Genomic DNA, 15,397 nt, shown 5'->3' with positions numbered 1-15,397 from the left:
GCTGAATGGGTCTGAAGAGTGATCTGATTCCAAATGCCCTGGATTGCTTCTCAAAAGGACATCCCTTCCCTGGGTTTGCAGACATCATGGAAGAGTCATCGTGTCCCTGACCAGAAGACTTACTGTTAACTCTGGCAGGATTAACACCATGATTTACCACACAGCTGAGGAAACACTAGAAAACTGGGAATAGAGCAGAGAAGTCCAACTCCATAGAGACTGAAAACAGCAGAGAAAGAGCCAAACTGTTTGTTTTAATGTCTGAAAACATCTTTCTCTTGTGTAGCTCATTAATGCAGAGTCCCCTCTCCTTCTCTAATGCTTATGAAAAAAGAGCAAGATAAATAATTGTTTGGATTAAATCTTGGCTCTCAAAAAATGCCATGTATAGCAGGAATAAGCATGCTATCTTTCCTTCTACCCCAAAACACACATTAGTCTTCAAAACATGGATGAGCCAGACTTTAATCAGGATGTGGTTACTTTATTTCTGTTGGGTAATCTGGAAACCTTTTCTCTAAAACAGAATTAAGAGAGGAAGATACCCAATGTTTGGCTCTAGGTAGCACTGGAAGGAGAGTGGATGCGACTCGTAAATCAGCACATTTCACCATCTGAGTCATGCACCTCTGATGCCTCTGAAGGTTTGTTACAAGCATGTTGCCACGAGGACTTCAGAAAAAGGTTCAGGCCCAATGAATAAGGCAGGCAGAGCTGCTTGCTCCAACTACCTCATGCCCTAAATTCTAACCTGTTACTTAATGTTTGCCCAGAAGAGATTCCCCAGGTTAGATTTCCAGTGGATCCTTTCACCCTAGCGTTCCTTCTCTCTCTGGACGCAAACCTGAACTCTAGTCCATTCTGCAGGTAGCTCCTCTTTCCGCCAGGCAAATCATATCAAAGCTGCTCCAGGATCCTGTTTCCATTGCAGCTACTCTCTCCTCTCTCAGCTGACACTATGCCAAAGAACAGAAACTAAAAACTCAAGGGCACAGTGCAATGCATTGTTGAACGTGATGCAGGCTGAGCAGCAAACAGATGGTCAGCAAAACCACGAGAACCAAATGGGAGGGAGCCTAATAAATGATTAACAGCTCAGGTCAGCTGCACTTTGTAGGGGTCTCAAAGCTCTCTGCTTTGTTAGCTTCCAACGAGTTGCCGTGTCCTACCCTGATCTGCAGGTGTACCCAGGGTTCACCTGCAGCAATGCAAAGCGCTCTCATCAGCAGTGCAAAGTCACCATGGCAATCGGGGGGCAAGAATGTCTCTCATGCCCTCCACCAGACTGCCACTCCCAGAATTCACTCACTCCTCTCAAAATCCAGGAAGAGAGAGGTGTGGGACTGAGGGGCACACTGGGGGCTTGCTAATCATTCAAGTGTCAGATGGTCTATTTGGGTCTCACTCTTACCCGAGGACAAACTTCTTAGGGCACCTAACACACTGGGCTGTTAAAGCACCAGCTGCAAGTGCCAGGGACTCTCCCAATTTCAGCTGCTTGAGAGCAGCAGGCTGAGGAGCTCCCCTGGCCCCAGAGCAGGGTCTCAGCCCACCACGTACCGTTCCCACCAGGGGGTACAGGAACCCAGCGCCGACGCTGGCACGAATGTCTCGGATCGGCAGGATGAAACCTGTGGGTGCTCCTTTTTGTTCAGGGTCGTGAGACAATGATAAGTGAGTTTTAGCCATGCAGATTGGCAGGTTTCCAAATCCCTGGGAAAGGAGAAAGGAGAGAATCAGTGGAAAACCTAGTACCTTTTCTTGTACAAAGGGGTAAATGGCTCTGTTCTCCCACTCTCTGTGGACATTAGATATTTTATCATGACATTTTACTCCTCAACAACTGCTTCATCCACAACCTGTCAGATCCACTGACCATTCTGGATCCTCATTACTTCTGCCTCAGACTCTCCCTGTCCCCCACTAAGTACTCTAGAAAGGACCACATGGCCCCCAGCACACCCAGCTGAGGAAAAAATTAATGGCATAGAAGTGTTAGACAGCCCTGACAGCCAGCTTGCTTCTACTCTCTTCGCAAGATGTTAATCAGCTCAGAGCTAGTTTTGTTCAGCCGAGGTCAGTTAATTAGAAATGTCTGATCAATGCAATTGCAGATTGTGGGAAGTGGCAATTAAATGCTTATGGGATTTTAATGGATTTGTAAAAGAATATACAAGAAGCACAAAAGCAAGAAACTATACCAGTAGTAAGTGAAGTGCAAAAGCAAAGTTATTTGAGCACCCTGTGACCACCAAATGGCCAGTCCTCACGTTGCTGTTCTCTTCCAAGACCTTCCTGAATGCAGAAGCAGGTAAATTCACAAGAATGTCATGCTAGAGAAGAGCAAAAGCAACACAGCAACCAGAAAGCATCTAATGCAACAGCCAGGTGCCAGGTTAAAAGCTTTAAGTGGATATTTTTCCCACAAGAAGTCTGGTGACATCTGTGAAACTCTTTCTCCAACATAATCGTGATTGCCAAAAAAATGCATCTGGATTCAAAAACTGATCAGTGGAACTTGATCTCAGTGGAACAAGATGTAAAAAAAATAAATTAATCAGAGACTGTTTAACACCAGTGTGACCATTTGTAGCTCCCTAATTCTCTGCTGAAGGATTGGAGAGCACAGTTTACCCTTCCTGCCCTTCTCTCGCCAAACACCATCACAGGTGTGGTACTGGGCCAGATGAGCAAGCACTATCTTCACTAGGAGACAGTCAGGTCCTCCCTCCCCACATCCACTTACTCCTCTGCCATAGCATTTCCTGAGTCCTGGACAGGATGATGACTCCCTTCACACACAGCTCGAACACCACTGCTCAACATGATCACTTTAAATGAAAAGCACCACTGCTATCAGTGGAAAACTCACTTGCTTAGTGTACAGGGCGACTTTCTCCTGTGCTTCTGGAAGCAGCTCAATGTCTCTCGCCCCGTAGATCTGCTGGGCAATAAGCCTGATCTTATCTACAAGAGGGAGCTAGAAAGAAGAAGACAGGCAAATCAGTGTGGCCAAACTACAAAGATCTGTAGCGACACAGAAGCTTCACACTCCTCACACACGTCGTGCAGTGCCCATCTGTAGACACAAGACCTATTCCCATTTGCTGTAGAACAAAGCTATATAGTAATTTGAGGGTTTTCAAAACACATTTCAGTATTTCGCTGGTTAGTCAAACAACAAGAACTGAGTAACTAGGTCTTTGAGACTGGTGGAATAAATATTATGGTTCTAAGCCCGGATCTCTTCTGGGTTTCTCAAGCAGCCTTTCAGACTGCCCTCAGCCACTAAAGCCAGTGAAAGCGGCCAATCTCCCCCTACGCACAGAGCCGCTCTAACACCGCAAGTTCCTACCTCCACGTTGTAGAGGAACCTGAAGTTGCTGGGTGTCTGTGATGCTCTCTGAACAGCCTGGGCCAGTGCCAGCGCTCCCTTCCCTCCCTCTGCCCAGTGAGTGCACTCCACAGCATCGAATGCTCCTGCCTGCTTTGCCTGCTGCACTACAAGGGCCAGCTCAGCCTTGGTATCTGTTCTGTAAGGAGAAAAGTTTCCATGTTTGTACCAGAATGCACACACAGTAAGTTAACTGTTTGTTCCTGATGAGATCCAAACCCTGTACAAAGAAACCACAGCCATCAGGAAGCATCTGCCACATCTGGCCAGAGTAATTTGGCTAGTCAGGGTGTAAGTGCTGGCACACACTAGTCATAAAATCCTGAGCTAATTCAAACTAAGGAATGCATCTGAAACGACCAAGCAGAGCTCCCCTGTTTATTCAGCCCCTTGCAACAATGCAAAACTTCAGCCTTCCAGTACCTGAGGGAGCCTACAAAAAAGCTGGAGAGGAACTGTTTACAAGAGCCTGGAATGACAGTGGCTTCACACTGAAAGACAGCAGGTTTAGATTAGAGAGCAAGGAAAAAATCTTTAGTGTGAGGGTGGTGAGGCACTGGAAGAGGTTGCCCCAAGGAGCTGTTGATGCTCCATCCCTGGAAGTGTTCAAGGGCAGGTTGGATAAGGGCTCTGAGCAATCTAGTCTGGTGGAAGGTGTCCCTGCCCGTGGCAGGAGGTGGAACTGGATGACCTTTAGGGTCCCCTTCCAACCCAGGCCATCCTATGGTTCTACGATTCTATGAAAATGCTGCAAACAATCCATCACCAGCACTGAAAACAGGAGTTTGTATTAAACATAACATACAAAGTGCCACAATTCTATGCCCATGCATCACCTCCAGGTCCCAGCTCACTTACTTGAAAGCATTGACAGCCACTACGACTGGGACACCAAACATGTGCGCGTTTTGGATCTGCTTGTTCAGGTTACTGCAGCCTTTTGCCAGCAGCTGAAGGTTCTGTGAAGGAGACAGCAAGGAGAGCATGCTTTATCAGGGGCAGTGGAACCCCTGCTCCAAATGCACTATGTCCACAGCTAATGGTACAACTGACAAAATGGGAACAAAACCACTAAGGCAAAGCCCTGGTGCTGCTTTCCAGATGGTCCAGACCACTGCATGCCCTTGGATACAGGATAAATGACTACTCCTAATGATCACTGATTCCAGCTGTTGCCAATGTAGGAGAAACCACTATTTATCGCTTTCTGTAATGCTTAGGAAGCTAATGCCTGTCCTCATTAACTCCCCACAGCAAAGCCTCAGTTTCCTCTCTGACACATTCCTCTATGTATTAAAGATCACCAGCATTGAATTTCATGACACCTGTTTGAAGACTGTGGCAACAGCTTTCAGCTTACATATATTTACATTTTGCAGCATCAGAGACTATTCCTAGAGATTCAGACGTTTCATCCCTTCCCGTGCAAAGAATAACTGTTCAGAAGCTTCAGAGGTGAGAGAGCTGCAGCAGTGTAAAGAGAGCCAGACCAATTATCCAACTGTACTCAACCATTCAAGGCCAAGGATGGAAGGTGAGACTTTAGTTCGCTTTCCTCTCTTGCTTGCAAAGGAGAGGGGATAAAAACTAAAACTGCTGCTAAGAAGAGAGTAATTAGAGAGGCACTCTGAATGTTTCCAGAGAATGTTTCAGCCAGGCAGTTACTCCACACTAAGAGGGTTGGGGACACAGAGTAGATATCACCATGAAAAATTGAGCACACACACAATTGTCTGAGTTAAGAAACACAAAGGCTCTGAACACTGGCTAGGTCAAGTACAATAAATGCTCTGAAGAGCAGAGCCGAAGTAACATCATTAAAAAAAGAACATTGCATGAGGAAGCATTTCCCCGGCAGCTAAACAAGTGACACACTAGTAATTCAGGCATGTACTGCATGACATCATCATGTCATGACCACAGTTAGCTGGTGAACTGTCACAACAGCTTAAGATTACCTCTTCTGTGTATTCCTTCGGTAAAGGTACCCCAGCAGTGACCTGGGGAGAGAAGGAAAAAAATGGAGCTCCATAAGATTTTCATCCATGGCAGCAATCCGTGCTTGGTTCTTATTAAACTGTATCAAGATACAACACTCTACTCCATGCTGATACCCTTTTGGGTAAAGAAAAAGGAAGAACAAAAGGCTGCAGGATGCACTCATGATAAAATAAATGACTGACTTTGGGACTATCACAAGTGCCCCAGCACACAGGCACTTCATTAGGGCAATGAAACAAGCAGGTTTGAGCCTGGAACATAGTACAGTGAAGGCACTGCAAAGTGACAGGGACATATCAATTCCTTTTACCGCTGCAAACCTCCAGACAGCTTCAAGCAGATCAAAGTCTATGGGGATTTAAGTGACTGGAACAGCCCGAGGCCTGTGGAAAGCCTTGCCCAGCACTCACTGTAGGTCCTCCCCCGTGCATCTTCAGAGCTCGGACAGTAGCCACCAACACCACCACGTGGGGCCGGAGACCAGAGTAGCGGCACTTAATGTTAAAGAACTTCTCCATGCCTATGTCTGCTCCAAATCCTGCTTCTGTAACTGGAGTGGCAAACAAAAGAAAATCAGCCTGTGAAAGGTTGCTGGGTGGAGAAATCATGCTCTGATTATATAAATCAGAAGCTTCTTCCAAGACAAAAAAAGCCCAAAGACAGTCACAATATAAAAAGGCAGATCCTCCCTGAAAAACAAACATAAAGCAAACAAAAAACTCCAAGCTCCACACACTTACCAACGAAACCGTCTTTGCCCACAAGCTTGAGTGCTATTTTATCGGCCAACACGGAAGAATTCCCGTGTGCAATGTTGGCAAAGGGTCCAGCATGAACAAACACTGGTGTTCCCTAGAAGGTGCATGTGGAAGAGAGGAAAAAAATCAGAGAGTACGATTTTGCACAAATGCAGCATTTCTGGAGCCAAGTACTGTGGCACCTGAAGGCAAAGAAAACCACTTTTAGAAAACAGATCTTAATACTTCTGATCAGACATGTGTTATCAGCAATAAGGACTACAGGGCAAACAGGATTATAATAATCTGCACAAGTGGAGGTATTAATCCGCTTAGGAGAGGGATAGCTAAATCCCACCAACTCTGTCATTCCCCTTCAGCCACACCATTTTAATTCCCAAAATGCTTCCTGACATTAAAGACAACAGAACAAAGACACAGCAAAGTTTAGAGTGTTTCCTCAGGGTCATCCCCCATGCCAGTGACAGAGCTAGAAGGAAGTCAGCCTTCTCCTCCAGCCCCAAGCCTTGAGCACGAAGCCTCAGTAAACCTTCAGCTCCAAGAGCAGGCCCATGCTGATTGTGATGAATAAACTAAACCAGTTGCTTCTTGGCTCTGAGAATGCACTTATAGCAAATCATCTGTGCTCACCTCTAGAGTCTGCATGAGGTTTGGTTTAACAGCATCTTTCATCAAGACAGCCACAGCTCCAGTCACTCCCTGAAAGAAAAAAGGACAATCAGTTTCCAGATGTACCGAGACCTTGGCAAGGTTCCCAAGCAGCATCAAGGTTCTGCTTTTGTCCTGCTGAGCTGCTGAGATCAGAACCAGCAGCTGCTCTAGAAAGAACTAACTCTAGTCAGGGCAAGGCAGAAGAATGACCTTTACATTCCTGTAAGAGGCTCTGTGGTTTCTGCTGGGGCAGCAAGGCTGTGACCTTGCTGGGCCATCGCTTTGCAGCAAAGGCATAAAGAACAAGAAGCTGATGGTGCAATGCTATGGCAAGGTTAGCAAATCAGGTAGGTATGGTTCACTGTAGCCCATTCAGTGGCATGAAGCAATGTTCTTAGATTTTGCAGGTAGATTTGTCTTGGACTTTTTTTCTTCTTCATTTTAGCAACTAGGCTCTATGTACTGGCCTTAAAATGTCATAACAAGCTGCTACATCCTGCTCAAGTCTCTTGCACAGAAATAACTTTTAAAGTGAACCTCTGTGCTCACGAGAACCAGACTGACATGAAAGACAAACCCTGGAGCCCATGTTTCCTCCCTGGTGCAGCCATGTACCCTGCTGAATTCCACACAGAGAAAGCTTCTGATTCCATCACCATACGCTTTGGGAAGAGAAAAAAAAAAGGTTTGGTCATCTTTGTGACTGACACAGTCCAGTGGAAACCAAACCAGCTGTTACCCAGCACTTGCAAAAGTAACTAAAACTGCTGTCACAGGTCCTGAGAAAAATGCTCACAGCAGTTATGAAAACCTTGAACAGTGATCTCTTTTTCTTCTCTTTCAATTTCCACTGGATAGCAGCACTCAGTTATGTGAAAGATTTTTTTTTATAAGACATTCACTGCTTCATTTCATTAGTTTCAGTCTTGCCACATGAAAGCTTATTGAACATTTCATGGATAAGCTTTAAACTTCAGTCATCTCCAGAACAACGACAATTACAGAGCAGGATTTCCATGGCGACATTTCGGGCCCATGTCACTCAGCAGCACTTCAATACATCCCAGCTCTAAAAACCCACAGTCAGTTTTGATTCCACATTTCTCCCCAGCTTTTGTTGTGCTTCCTGACACTCATGACATTGGTTGTGTGACAGCAGGAGAACACAGACTGGTCCCTGCAATCACTACGTTTCTGCCTGCACAAGGAGTATGTAATACGGTCCTAACAACACAAGCCTACTGTTTCTGATCCTTATAGCCTTATCCTGGGAGGAAGTCAAACAACCAACCCCACAAAACACAGAAACAAAAGACCCATAGCAAGACAGAAAGAGTTGGCTAAGCCTTAGTGCTGTGTCCCACCTTGGTGGACAGGTCAGGATCCCACCCTGTGTATTCTTCTCTCCCACTGGAAATGGTCACTCAGAAAACACAAGACAAACCTCATTAACACTGTCACGCAAATTTGTAATACCCTTCTGTTTTGCAAAGCAGGCTGTAAAATATCTACTACACAGGAGAGCAGTAAGCACCAACCCCATACTCTTTTGACTAGTGCAACAGTCCTGAGCCTGTTCTCTGTGCCGACGCCAAGTGGCAGGGCACGGTCCACATGCAGGCCTCAAACCCCTCCCCTCCTCCAAACAGGGCTCCATCTTCACAATTCCTGGAAGATGTGCTTGGGCCACCGGGCGTTCCCTGACACCACTGAAGTACCACTGGGGGAGAGCAGCCAGCACTGCACCCACACGCCCAGAACTGCACGGCAGCTACTGCACTAGTGAGTCTCACAAGCCAGGGCTGCAGCTCACAGCGCTGAGGGACACGGCAAGTGGAGACAAAGGTCCCTGTCCCCCACGAAGGCTCCTCACAGACACTGCCTGCAAAGGCTTTGGCTTTTACAGCATTCACAGCCTCCCAGAGCAAGACATTTCACTGTCTGTAATTAAATTTGCACAAGGCTTTGTTCCTGCTCAATGTTCTTCTCGCTCCAGGGAGCCTGAGAAACAGGATGGCCAGCAATTAATAACAGAAGCCACCACATACTTCCCCAGCAATTCCTTCGTGCCAGCTTCGACTGGACTCAAAGCACATCACACGGAACCTGTCCCTGCCCGGGTCATACGCGCTCCCTGGAGAAGGTGCCAGCCACGCTGAAGCAAAAAGTTTCTGCACAGAACTGTCTCTTTGATTTTCAGTGCAAGGACTTTGAAAAGTACATAGGAAAAAGCAGTTAATAACTGAACGACTCTTACAAGGTCATCTGCTGTAATTGGTTGTCCTTTCTTGCTGGAAGCTACTACCATTCTGCCCAGTCGCTTCTTCATATCATCCAACCCATCAGTTAGTGCTAGGACTGCCATGATTTCACTGCTCACGGTGATGTCAAACTGAGCCTGCAAGAGATGAATAAAGAACGGGAACTCATCAAGATTCCCTGCAGCAATCCTCACCTCTGCTAAATTCGTGAAACAAGGCCAATCATCACCTTCACAACAGAAAAAGAAAAACCACAGACACACAAATATAAAAGAAACCCAAAGCATTGTTCTTGGAACACATCATTTAACGTGGCCACTTTAAACTGGCTATTCTTCTGCAAAATTAGGTAAAACCTACCCATTCCATTGCTATTACATGTCTCTCCTGGCACATGCATTAGTGATTCATGTAAGAAAACTTAACACCTACTAATTATATATTTGAAGACTGAGCTTACTAACTCATTTGATTATCACCAAACAGTACAGTAAATGACAAAGAAAACCAAACAACCAAAAACCACCCAGACTTTATAGGAAACGAAGGGTAGAATTCATCTAACACAATGCAGACACTTCCATCTTAGGATAGCTAAGCACCCTAAGGGCATTTTAAGTCAATAGCAAAAGGCTTTTCTGAGCACAATTCATTTGAACTATTACTTTGACAGTTACTTAAGGGACAAGGGGAGCCACAGCCCAATTGCCTACTTTAGTCTATTGATTATACAATGAATCTAGACTAGCTCAGATACTGTGTCTAGTTTTTGCCACACACCCCACCCAAAGCACCTGCAGTGAGGATTAGCCATGGGCATACATCACTTCTAGAAAGGGCATCTGTGTACCACTGCTGTGCCAGTCATCCCAGTTTGGGAAGCCAGAATTCAGGAGAGGACAGGGAAGGAGGGAACAGACAGCAAAACTAAATGCTGCGCTGGTAGCAAATTTAACTGCTTGGCTGAAAGGACTTTCTCCTTCCTCTCTAACACAACACTAGTAAAAGATGAAAGTATCTGGAGAGGCAGAAACTTGCTTTAGAAAGACACTTTCTACAGACAAGAAAAGGAGCAGTTACCGTTCGGGAGAAGCCTTTCTCTGTTGGAGACTGCCCAATGGTGATTTTCCTGAGGAACCTGTCGTTTGTGTCCAGCACTGCAAGGAATGCAGAGAGGTGAGGGTCACACCGCAGGCTGGCAGTCACACCCATGCCCTGTGACAAATGCTCAGCTAGGTCACCCACAAACAGAGGATGGCAGCATGAGATTCCATCCCCTGCTAAAGAACAGCACAACTGCAGCCAGGGCCAGACACCCACAGACACAGGCAGAGCCTACATCTCTCTGTGGGCACTAACCACACAGCCAAAGCTTCTCTGGACAGCAGAGCTGCTAGTATTACTCCAAGTGATTTTTCCCCATCATTAGCCAATGTGAATTCAGGAAATTATTGCAGCCAAAAACCCATAAAATTACCATTTTTATAAATTAAGTGATAAACTGGTCAGGTACTACCATTTAGTGAGAATTGTTTCCCATAGCTCCATTAACTCAAATTACCTTGGAAACAAAAACTATCAAATACTGCTTAAATTTGATGTTTCTTACTATCTGCTTGAAACACTCTCAGTGTTTTATAAAGTGTGTCCCACAAGGCACACTACTCCAGCCTCATTACAGGTTATGAAGCAAATTTTGGAGAATACATTGCACAGTGTATTTTAATAGAAAGAAGAAAAAGCAATACTCTTGGAATCTAACTCAGGGGAAAAAAAGTCCATTTTGAATTTCTTTTGCTGGTGAAATATTAAATCTGCCAGGCCAGAGATTATTATTACCTTCAGGCATCCTTAAAAACCTTAAAAAAATCTGGCCTTCCTTGGCTGTCAGTCCCCAACAGAGCAAGTGGGCAGATTAAAACCAAGTTTAGCACCAGACCAAAAGCTCTGCTTGCTCACAGAGCAGTCAGGTAAAACGCCTGTTGGCTACAGTTGCCAAACTCAACACTCTCAGTGACTCACAAATGCAGAAACAAACCTGCACCAATTGGTGAAGTCTTAATCTTTGTGAGTTCAGAACAGACTCAAGCCCCTGCATCAGACCCTTTAGAAAGGGGATCCCAGCTGCAGGCATCTATCCCACCACACTCAGCAAAGGAGAGGCCAGCCCTGCTCTCCTTCCCATTCTCCCAGAAAACAGTTTCTGCTGCACTTGCAAACATCTCTTTTGACACACTTTGTTTCTTAGCAATTCTTTCCTTTAATGTCTCTTGTACCTCTTTGCCATGTTATGGAGCTTGGGTCAATGTCCAATCTCACAAATGAGTTGACTTCTTCCTTTGTCAAAGCCATAGGATCTGTTTTGTTAATGCCCAGTTTCTGTGGGAGGAAAGAACAAACAAAAAAGGTTAAGATGAAAAGAGTCACCTAAATGCACCTTTGACTACAGCAAATAGGGTTTGACAGCAGCAATATACTGAGCGATAAGGAGCTGCCCCTTCTCCTGGACCCCACAGCATCGCCAGGCGATCCAAATCAGCACGTAGGTGGAGGCAGAGCAGTTAGCGAGGGCCAAGGCAGACAGCAGAGCTCATTAGGGCAGGCTGTCACCCAGCTTTGGGCAAGGCACCTACAGAGAGAGCAGCAGAGCTCTGTAGTTCTCATCGTTAGTCTCACGAGCTTACAGCCACTGCTCAGGAGCTTGCCTGGGGTCACTGCCCATGGCCAGGCACAGCTAGAGCCACTCTGTCAGCCTGCTGGGTGAGCAGCACAAAGGAATTGGACAATTCAGTCACAAGGCTGTCAACATCCCAGAAAGCTGATCTTGAACATACTGAGAGGATGGGCAGTTTGCCAAGTTGCTTAATTGAGAGAAGAATTATCTCAAGAAGCCTGATACAAGTGCAAGCTTAGGAATGAGGAAAACGATTCAGTTGATTTATGAACGAGAAAGCTTTTTTTAATTAACTAGACAGTTAAGTTGTATTATTTTCCTGAAGAACAGCAAGGAAGAAGAGTGTCTGTTTTCTTCCTCTTCAAGCATATCATTTAGAAAAAGATATAAACAACAAAAACAATAGATGTCATCTTCCTGGAGTATTAGCATCCTGTTCACATCTTGACATTTAATAGCCAGAAGAGTGGTTAGGGCAGAGTTCCCTCAGCAGTCTGTCAGGAACACCAGCAGTGTGTCACAGCTTCCTGCTCAGCACTGGAAGCAAACCACACATTTTCTAATGGCTGAGACATTATAGCCAATTAATATATCAGTTTTAGCTTCCTACATAGTCTGACTATTGCTCCTGACTTCCAAGTGGGCAACTGATCCAGCATGAGTACTCTGCAAACAGGCTAGTACTCTGACTGACCTCAGCAGGGCCCAGTCTGTCCTAGCTGAAAGGTCCAATCTCAGTGCAAAACTATTCCTCTGTTAATCCCCATTTTTGCAGAAGTCAATGTGAACTAGCATGTGTCCCTAATTTCTGGGGATCAGAGCTGTTGCTGCCCAGGGACTCCCACTCAATGACAGGACTACTCAGCTAACTGGGAGTTCTATTTTGCAGAAAGGAAGAGTGGGCAATACAGGGAACAGGTTTTTTCCCCCCCATTTTAGCTTGCTTTCTCAATCCAGATAAGACATTCTCTTCATGCTGAATTTTATAAATTGCCTTTTCCGTGCTGCATTATCTACATAGCTGTCACATGGGAACCCTTAATCTCTAGCTGTAACTGTGTGTAAGGAACAGAGACTGATGCTGGGGCTTCCTTAAACTCCATTAAAGACACTGAATTGACAGTACTAATGAAGGACACTAATTCCTTTGCCTCTTCCCACTGTGTTACTCATACAGCCTATAGCAAAGAGCTACATCAATGATTCTTTCCCTTGGGGCTGCACCTCACTGCTTTCTGTGCTGTATGAAGGGCTACCACACTCCTGCATGCCTTATGTGAAACACAGACACCAGCAGAATGGCCTAGGGGACCACATGAGGGTTTGTGTAACCCAGCTCTGCTAGGCAAAGGGTGAGTAAATGGAACAGAACCAGAAACCAATGAGAGACCAGTGAGCTTACCTGTAGTCTTCGGATCTGAATGTCTGAGAACTTCCTAACACCACTGACAGAAGGCACCAAGCGGTTGTAGAGAGCCTTGCAGAATGAAACAGATAGTCAATTAGCACTGCTGGCACACCCAAAACTGCTGGGCCAAAGTGGGCTGGGGCAGAGTACGTGGTGAGAAAGGACTGTACCTGGTCAGACTGAGTCAGCTCGTGGAACATCCGTGCGTCGATAGCAGCAGCGACCAGGTTGTTGGCTGCAGTGATAGCGTGGATGTCACCAGTGAGGTGAAGGTTAAACTAGAGGAGATAAAACCTATCAGTTACCTCATCCTGCTGCAATTTTCATTTATTTCAATTCATTGTAGACAGATGGAAAGAGAAGTATTAATAGTAATGGTGAAGTGGGTGAGGGTGGAGGGGGAGAGATTGCTCAGTGCAGTATGTGGAAGAGAGGAAAGAATTTCTCTCAAACAGAAGAATGCCTCCCCCACATTTATGTCATTTTACAAACTTCTAGAACAAAGCTCTCAAATATAAAGTTGTTTGTTTTTCCTTTCCCCTTCCACAGGAACAGCTCTCACAGGCTCCATGGTATGGCACATCTGTGCTGCTCCTCCTTCACCTCCCTTCTGATCCCCTCTCCGTTGCACAGCAGGTTTCATATATACATACATTAGCTGAAGTTGCTCCCATAAAGGATTCTGAGCTAAACTGAAACTAGCAACTTTGTGCAGCACTAGCAGTGGAGCTGTGGTTGCACAGAGCTCTGCATAAGGTAACCACCCAAACACAGTGTCACAGGCAGAACATGTAGACCACGTACTACACAGTGACACTGTTAGTAGCTTTCTTAGTTCTTGCTCGTTAAAAGATAGTTTGAGTGGGTTTGCCTACATGAGTTACTTGGCTGCACTGTAGCTGTGAGGCTGGTGAAGGGTCTAGTTTGACTATTAGGGAAAATTTCTTCACAGAAGGGATTGTCAAGCACTGGCACAGACTGCCTACCAAAGTGGTGGAGTCACCATGCCCAGAGGGACTTAAAAGACATGTGGCTATGGCACTTGGGGACATGGTTAGTGGTGCATTTATCAGTGCTGGGTTAACAGTGGAACGTGGTGATCTTAAAGGCCTTTTCTGACCATAACAATTCTACGATCACGGTAGGTTAGTAAAAGACATGGTTAAAACCATCCCTTCCCTCTGTGGCAGAGCATCAAAGGAAGACGCAAAAGGGACATTGGAAAATGTGATATGACAGAAGACCTTACAATACCATTTTGCTGAAGCCAACTGCAGTCTTAAAACTCATAGAGCTGAACCAGAATGCAGCTAGTCACACACTGATTAAAAATCCTAATTAGTAAATGCTAATTGTTGTCTCATTCTGCATACATGCAACAAGAAGCAATTATTATCACCTTGGTTCTGGAGTATGGACTCAAAAGTTTTTCATTTGCTATTATTTTCCTAGGATGAAAGCCGCATGTAGAATTATGAAATGATATATCAAGGTCATTATTGTAACTAGTGACTCTAGATACTTTAATTTTACGAGACATGCAGTGATTAAAACACCCCCACGAAGCTATGTGTAATTGTACCACGTGGGACATACTTAGAAAAAGCTGTTCCAGCCAGTTGGGTTCCTGGAGAGAGGCTGTTTCCCACTGCTGCACACAGTCAAGGATTTTGCTCCTCTTACTAACACTCCCAAAGAAGAGGAGATTATTTTTCCTGTCACATGTATCCTTCACACATGTTCTTGGTACATGACTAAATCAATATTCTGCCTCAACGTTTTTCTCTTTTATGGACTTGCATCAATTAGAACAATCAGCCCTTTTGATCCTCCTCGCTTTGCTTCCTAAAATTGCCCTGTGTCAATCTGTAGTGCATGAGACAAAAGTGGAACTCTGCAGGCAATGACTCTGGGAGCCGAGAGAAGCACGAAAGCACGTGCTACACGTGCCTTCACCTCCTTGCCACCACACACAGACTCTTACTTGTTGCCAAGTCACATAAGAAATATGCTCCAGTGCCAGTCCCCCACAGGCTGAGGTCTTGGCACTGCTGGTTCCCAGCTCCCTCTTCCCATTTCATGTTAGTAATCTAAAACACAAGGACACGCAGCTCACAAAGAGTTGGTGGCCACCACAGCTGACAGAACTACTCAATATGCTTCCAAAACATTAAGCCATTATCATCTTCATTTCAGTGCTGGGAAAAGGAGGCAAAGGGTGCACTTTGCTCAAGGGTATACAGCAATTCG

The 15,397-nt window shown here is 45.4% G+C and overlaps 1 protein-coding gene across 1 annotated transcript in view; it reads right to left on the bottom strand.

The window, feature by feature from the left end:
* The window catches only part of MTHFD1 (methylenetetrahydrofolate dehydrogenase (NADP+ dependent) 1, methenyltetrahydrofolate cyclohydrolase, formyltetrahydrofolate synthetase), a gene marked incomplete at its 5' end in the record, with an annotated part of 30,649 nt that overhangs the window by 2,714 nt on the left and 12,538 nt on the right, over positions 1–15,397 (bottom strand). Inside the window, 13 exons of the mRNA XM_009077210.1 lie at positions 1,561–1,713; positions 2,873–2,980; positions 3,356–3,533; positions 4,253–4,353; positions 5,353–5,394; positions 5,806–5,945; positions 6,136–6,247; positions 6,784–6,852; positions 9,062–9,202; positions 10,146–10,222; positions 11,342–11,444; positions 13,142–13,216; positions 13,318–13,425. Of these exons, the coding sequence (XP_009075458.1) occupies positions 1,561–1,713; positions 2,873–2,980; positions 3,356–3,533; positions 4,253–4,353; positions 5,353–5,394; positions 5,806–5,945; positions 6,136–6,247; positions 6,784–6,852; positions 9,062–9,202; positions 10,146–10,222; positions 11,342–11,444; positions 13,142–13,216; positions 13,318–13,425 (1,407 nt within the window). The remainder of the gene's footprint in view (positions 1–1,560; positions 1,714–2,872; positions 2,981–3,355; positions 3,534–4,252; positions 4,354–5,352; positions 5,395–5,805; positions 5,946–6,135; positions 6,248–6,783; positions 6,853–9,061; positions 9,203–10,145; positions 10,223–11,341; positions 11,445–13,141; positions 13,217–13,317; positions 13,426–15,397) is intronic.

Source organism: Acanthisitta chloris, unplaced genomic scaffold, assembly GCF_000695815.1.
Source record: "Acanthisitta chloris isolate BGI_N310 unplaced genomic scaffold, ASM69581v1 scaffold30836, whole genome shotgun sequence".
Taxonomy (NCBI): domain Eukaryota; kingdom Metazoa; phylum Chordata; class Aves; order Passeriformes; family Acanthisittidae; genus Acanthisitta; species Acanthisitta chloris.
The sequence above is the reverse complement of the archived record's forward strand: the minus strand, read 5'-3'. Positions and strand labels throughout refer to the sequence as shown.